The sequence below is a fragment of the Oryzias melastigma genome, linkage group LG7 (genome assembly GCF_002922805.2).
Source record: "Oryzias melastigma strain HK-1 linkage group LG7, ASM292280v2, whole genome shotgun sequence".
NCBI lineage: Eukaryota > Metazoa > Chordata > Actinopteri > Beloniformes > Adrianichthyidae > Oryzias > Oryzias melastigma.
Window position 1 is genome coordinate 13224988 of NC_050518.1, and position 7095 is coordinate 13232082.

The 7095-nt window shown below is 38.0% G+C and overlaps 1 protein-coding gene across 1 annotated transcript; it reads left to right on the forward strand.

The window, feature by feature from the left end:
* Positions 1-112: 112 nt before the first annotated feature.
* On the forward strand, positions 113-3791 carry mbd4 (methyl-CpG binding domain protein 4). The gene is made up of 7 exons (XM_024292189.2): positions 113-535; positions 630-1270; positions 2819-2884; positions 2976-3110; positions 3182-3331; positions 3410-3513; positions 3584-3791. The coding sequence occupies exons 1-7, from the start codon at positions 324-326 to the stop codon at positions 3656-3658; spliced, it is 1383 nt and encodes a 460-aa protein (XP_024147957.1). The 5' UTR covers positions 113-323; the 3' UTR covers positions 3659-3791.
* The last annotated feature ends 3304 nt before the right edge of the window (positions 3792-7095 follow it).

Genomic DNA, 7095 nt, shown 5'->3' on the forward strand with positions numbered 1-7095 from the left:
AAAATCCGATCATAGGCTCAGCACGCATAAATTAATATAAAGACCAACAAGTAAAACAAACACCCCATTTTGGCACGTGTTGTATTCCCCTTTAAATTACAAATCTGAAGCTGACTTCGGTGTCGCAGCGCTTCTTCCTGTTAGCAAAACAAGCATGCTCGATGGACCGTCACTATGTTGACATGAGAAAACGGCAAGGAGTCTTATCAGACTGACTTTTATTCTTTCTAACATTATTTGCATTCATCACATTTACTCGGATGTTTGTTTTATGCGCTTCAAAGCTAATATGGCTTCGGATGATGTTGAAATAGTAGTACTAAATGCAAATTAGTTGGAATTGTAAAAGTGAAACATGTTTTTTGCACATCACCTGCTTTAAAAAACTAATTCAAGCGCTTTTGATGAATGGAGACATGAAAAACCATAAAGATGAGCCCTGCTGCTCCTCCTCGGTGCCTCCAGGCTGGATGAAAGTGGTCAAACAGAGAAAAACAGGCAAGACAGCAGGGAAACTGGATGTCTATATAACAAGGTTTTTTTTAGCATATTTTTTCCAAATCATTCATGTTTGTAGGCATTTATCAAGATTTTATTTTATTGAATTAATATCGTCCTTGTAATTTCAGCCCCAGTGGATTGACCTTTCGATCCAGAGCATCTTTGCACGCCTTCCTGCTAACCAGTGAAGAAGAGAACTTGACCATAAACCTTTTTGACTTCACCACAGACAAAGATAAGTCCATTATATCTGAACCTCTTAGTCAAAATCAGAAGAGACGAAGGAAAAAACAAACAGATGGACATCAGGAGAAAGCAGACGAAAAGCCGCACATGTTTACAAGTTCATGTCTCTCTCTGGAAAGTGGTACTAATGACAGCAAACCTTTGGAAGATACCATATCTGTGAGTAGAGACGCCGTGCCGGAGTATTTTACACCTAGTCAAGAGGTCTGTGAAGATAAAACTGATGAAGCTTTAAAGGATGGTTCAGAACGTGCACTGTGGATGCAGGATGTGGAGATGCACAAGAGCCCTCAGAGGGTGGGCTCTCTGAGAGAGAAGCTGCTCCGACTGGCTCCTTCCACCAAGCAGCAGAATGCCCCCTTTATTTACAGCAGCGAACATGCAGACACACATTCTACAGATCCAACAGATGAAACGGAGACTGACTGCAGGAATGCAGATGAGAAGATAGGTGATGCTGAAGAGGAGGTGGTACCTGTCATCGCTGCTGGGAGCTCCACGCCAGTTAGAGATTCCAAGAGCAGTATGTGTGATATACTGTATATACATACAGTTTTTTGTCATGGTTGGCTAAGTCGCTGCTTTGGGAGTAACTCTTTACAAAATGAATCTCAGTAAAATAGTACCTTTTGTAGTGGTTTACAGCATTATTTATTAATTTTTTTCATAATTGTGCAGAAAAACACATTTAAATGTAAATCTTGAAAACAGTGAGGCCATTAGATGTTAGTGAATTAAAAAATGTCTCAAAATAAATCTTTTTTGGTCCATAGTCAATCCATTTAAGCTACAATATCTATATGAATATTAGTAATTATTATCAGCCCTTATATACTTTGCAGTATAAAGTCACTTTAGACCAGGGTCTGCAACCTGTGGCTCCAGAGCCATATGTGGCTTTTTTATCTCTTTATTGTGGCTCTTTAGCTTTAATGAAAAATGTGATTAAGTACATAATAGATTAGTTACTACGTTCTGTCATTTCTGCTTAGATTTTTAACCGGTCAAGCTACTAAACAAAAAAAGTTTAATTTACTGTCAGAAATTCTGCAGAAATGTTCTTTAAATTTGTGTTTTTAATTTACAGTTAGTCAAATAAAATACTCCAAACACTGTTTTATTTGGTAAATTACATTAAAGGGGTTAAAGTTTTGAATAAATACAGTTTAAATAATTGAAAAATGATTTAGCATTATGTGTTTTGTGCCTCACATCTTAGAGAATTACAATAAAAGCTCAGCTTATTCTAAATGCTTTGAGTTTTTTTTAATAAATAGATTCTACTAAAACTAAGATAGTGGCACACCAAAATCCTAATGATAAAAAACACCAGATTTTACTGTCTTGCAATTTCAATTTAAGAAAAGCTGCTGCAACAGGACAAACTTTTTTGACAGAGAGTGGGGGTTTTATTTTGAAAGGAACTAGTATGTGCTGTTGTCAAAGGTAAAAGAAGTTACGACTTTTATATATAAACATATAGACACTGTTATAATTTAATTATTGTAATACTTAAATTACATTTATAAACTGAATTGACAAAAAGCATAAATATTGTTCATTTTTTTAATGATATAGTGAGACTTTGTGGCTCTCGTTGGGTTTTGATCTATAAGAAACTAGACCAAATGGCTCTTTTAGTGTTAAAGGTTGCAGACTCCTGCTTTAGACTGTTATAATCTATTTCAGCAGGTATCACAATGTCATGTGATGCATTACAGTTCCGAGGCAGCATTATTGTAAAGTAATGGATTACTTTTGAACAAGAGTAAATTAGTACTTGCACAACATTTCACGTCAAAGGGGAAAAGTTGCAGAGATACTATTTGATGTAGACATTTACAGGAAAATGTTTGCCTAATATTGTAGAATATGGACTCCGAACAACAAAAAATTGTGCAGATTGTAGTGTTTCTTAATTTAAAGTTGGAAAAATCATTTGACCTCATTAAAAAAAAAAAAGTTTAGATGACATCATATTGTCCACAGCAAATTTAAATAAATCCTTAAAAAATACGTTTTTTATTGTTTGCAATGCAAATAAAGAGTAAAATACTTCCTGTTTGTGCAGAGTCCAAAGCTGTGGAATCCAAACGGAAGACGAGTCCGTATTTCAGTGGAAAGTCCCTCAGAGATGGTAACATCATGACGTTATGTCAAAGTCTGCTCACATGAACATTTGAAATCAAATCCTGAATGTTGTTAGAGATATTATTGTCTGTTTCCAGGGCTTAGTCCACCCAGGAGAAAAGCCTTCAAGAAATGGACTCCTCCACGGTCTCCCTTCAACCTCATCCAGGAGACCCTGTTCCACGATCCATGGAAGCTCCTGGTGGCCACGATTTTTCTCAACAAGACAAGTGGTATGATTGAAAAAACACACATTTAAACCCATTTCTGCTCTTCCACTGGATCTATTCTTTGTCCATAACAGGAAAGATGGCCATTCCTGTGCTTTGGCAGTTCTTTGAGCGCTACCCGTCTGCAGACGTGACCCGGGACGCCGACTGGAAACCCATGTCTGAACTCATGAAGCCCCTTGGGCTTTATGAGCTTCGCGCCAAAACCCTCATCCGCTTCTCAGGTTGGATTCTTCCACAGTAAAACTATTCATGACAGTTCAATTCAAGACAGAATACATCAAACTATTTCTTCTGTTCAGATGAATATCTAACCAAACAGTGGCGCTACCCCATCGAGCTGCATGGGATCGGAAAGTATGGTAATGACTCCTACAGAATCTTCTGTGTTGAAGAATGGAAAGAGGTGACTTTTTCCACTTAACAGATTGGTTGTTTTTATGTTCATATGATCTTACATTTTATTGTTTTTTAAGGTGACACCAGAGGACCACATGCTAAATAAATATCATGCCTGGCTGTGGGAGAACCATCAAGCTCTTGGACTTTAAAATTGACTTGCCTAAGAAGTGGTTATACAGTTTTAGCTTGATCATGATCTTCTGGATTATTTCACCTTTTCTTTCATTTAAAATCTTGTTTGACAGGTTTTAATTCATGTTGAATAAAGTATTTTAAGTCAGTCAGTTTCCTGCTTAATGTTTCTGTCATTAATTTATAAATTTTGATTTAGAAAAACAAGAAAAAGGCAGCTATAAAAGTGAATTAAATGTAAAAACAGACACTAACTTGTGACTGGATGGCTGGACTTCAAGATGAGACTGCAAATTTATACTTTTTTCTCTTTTAAAGTTTTAGCAAAACTCTTTATTTAGTGTTTTTTCATGGCAGCTGCTGTGTCGACAGCATCCGCCCCCCGTTTGTGTTCCTCTTGACACAGTGGCAGTTGTGATATTTCCCGCCATCTCCCACTCACACTGCAAATTTCTGGGCAAGCAATCAGGTGAGTGGATTTCCTGCATGTCAGCTGCAGGAAGAAAGTGCAAAAAAAGAAGAACATGACATTTGTGACCTGCTTCTTTAAGAGTATTTCCCAGCTGAGCCCACCTTTTAATCCCTGAACCATCATCTTGAAGGCAACCATCTGCAGATAAGAGAGCATCACTGGTGAAGAAGAGCCTCTTTCTAAAGCTGCTGGAAATTATTCATCTTTTAATTAGTGCCACTGATTTGAGGCCGATATATCAGGCGTCATCAGGTGTGGAGCCATCAGCGAAAGAGGAGATTATAGATAAAACGACTCTTCAGCAGCTGACCCCCTGAGTGGGACTCCTTTTAGATTTTGATCTCTGCAGGAAGGAGTTGCAGGAGCACCTGAAGAGGCAGATGGAGCTGCAGCTGTTCTGGAGGTGTCTCATAGACCAGCTTGCTCTGTCAGTCGAAAGACAGCAAAAATTAATGGCAGTCTGCAGAGAGGAAAACAAAAGGGTTCCAGGCCTGACTTGCATTGTGCATCCACTGCTAATTATTTTGTTCAATAATCAGAGGGCTCTTCTCTCCTCCTGGCTCAGTTGTTCTGTTCACGTTTGATGTGTGCAGCTGACAGAGCAGAGCTGGAGGGACGGAGCACTAACACGTTCCCGAGAGGCCCTGAAGGAGCGAGAGCTGCTGGGCCTCAACCCCATTAGCTGGAGCGGAGCGCCGGAGAGGCTTTAATCTCTTGAAGGAATCAAAATTTAAGAGTGAAGCTTTGCAGTGGATATGTGGGTATGCATGAGCATCAAATTCAAATGTGATGTCTCTCATGGTTAAGCTTCAACCATGTAAAAAGTTGGGGTTTTCCTTTTTAACTCAAAACTTTCTTCTTGTTGCAAATAAACTTAACAAATGTCAGTATTTTACCCATTAAGTTTTTAACTTTTTATCATAGGTTTTATCTGGGACAGAGGAGAGAAATGGTAGTTTGGATTTTGGGGTCTGTTGGACCTGTCTAACTGGACTCCACGTCACTAAGGTTTTCCTTCTGTACAAACTGAAGGTTTTGCTATTTATTACATAAAAAAACAATAACCTTTAAAGGTGCCATTCAGTAGATAATCCCCACTGATTTCGAGTGCCAGTCCAAAGTCTGGGTAAACACAGGGAGGTGGTGGAGTCAGGACAGGCATCCGATGTGAAAAGCCAAATCAAAAATACAGACCATGACAGACAGATGATGATAAGCTGGAAGGCAAATAAGGGCAGGAAGATATCATGAAGAAATCAAATGACAGTTAAACATAGACAAAGACATACTTATATTGATTAAAAATATTAAAAACAACATTTTGGAGGGTTTTTTTCTTATATTAGAGCCAACTGCACCAATGGGAGGATGTCCCTCAGAGAAAAACACAAACTTAAAGAAATGCTGCATTTATGTGCTGTTGGAATTATCAGAAAATGTCTGTCCAATTCAAAAATTACACATGAACTTCAGAAAAACAACAAATCTAAAAAACAAAAAACAAACATGAATGTAGTATCACTTTCTGAACCTAGACAAAGGTCAATATTTTTATATTCCACCATCTATGAGGAGACACCTGAAATAATGAGACATAATTATTAGGATTATCAATATAATTTATTATAGTTTGGTGGACCAGATTAAATGGTTTGCCCACCCCTGTTCTACAGTCTATGGCTGCGACATTCGGGTGGTCGGGTCAGAATGGGGTCAACGACATGAAAACATGAATGCATCCTGCCTTGTATTAATGGTTCAGGTTGGTGGTGGTGGTATAATGGTATGGGGGATATTTTCTTGGTACACTTTGGTCCCACCACAACCTATCTGAGTATTGTTTCTGACCACGTCCATTCCTTTATGACCGCAGTGTACCATCTTGTGATGGCTATTCTCATAAAGCTGGAATCATCTCAGACTGGTTTTTTGAACATAACAATGAGTTCACTGGACTCAAATATCCTCAGATCTCAACCCAATGAATCATCTTTGGGATGTCCAGCTGACAAATCTGCAGCAACTGCGTGATGCTATCGTGTGAATATGGATCAAACTCTAAGGAATGTTTCAAACATCTTGTTGAATTTATGCCATGAAGGATTAAGGCAGGTCTGAAGGCAAAAGGGGGTCCAACCCGGTACTAGCAAGGAGTACCAAATGAAGTAGCAAGTGAGTGTATGTCCTTCCGGATTTATTTAAACAAGTGTTTTCAACTCCAATGCTCCATCACTTGAGTTAACTAGAGGCTGTAAACAGCTCTTAATGTCTGTAGAAAGTGAAAGAAGTGTTTTCACATTTTCTAAGGCTGTTGTATGATAGAAATGTTTCCAGAGCTTAAAATGTATAGTTTCTCCTTAATGATAAACATCTAAGTGTTTACAAAGTAAAGTAAGAATTGCTAACAGATCCTACAACACTCACAAGATTTTTCTTCTGATTTTTGGTTAAAAAAAATAGTGGAAAACTCAAAATGTGTAGGAAGGTTTTTTCAGGCAAATGTATTTATTGTAAAGCAAACTTCTGTAATGAGTTGTCACTCTGAGGAAATGAGTTGATTATGCAGAGACATAATAAATAAAAAAACTGATTTAAAAACCACAAGCATAAATATTGAGTTTACCAACAAAAGGCAACAGAAAATGGCTTGCACTGTCCAACATGGAGCTTCCTTTTGCACATTCCCTCACAGTATGCATTCACCACAGCTACACAGAAAGAAAAATCCTCTATGACAACGTAAACAATAAATAAAAACAGTGTAGTATCTTGCATTTATATTCTTATCATGCATTCTCGCTAAAAAGCAGCATTCAGGAAGGAGGTAAAAAGTTGTCCTATTTGCGTGAAGATGACAATTATCTTTAAGAATGGAAAACAAAAAACACGTGTGGAGCTTTTGGAGTTTTCTTGAGCAACACAGGGACCAGCTGAGACGGTGAACAATCGGAAAGGAGTCTTGGAGTCGGCGTTGTTCCCAAC

Excerpts from the sequence above, each read along its gene's own strand:
- mbd4 (XM_024292189.2), top strand. The coding sequence starts at position 324 with ATGCAAATTAGTTGGAATTGTAAAAGTGAAACATGTTTTTTGCACATC. Across the intron at positions 3,111-3,181 it reads TTTTCTCAACAAGACAAGTG|GAAAGATGGCCATTCCTGTG; the intron begins GTATGATTGAAA and ends TGTCCATAACAG. Across the intron at positions 3,332-3,409 it reads AACCCTCATCCGCTTCTCAG|ATGAATATCTAACCAAACAG; the intron begins GTTGGATTCTTC and ends TCTTCTGTTCAG.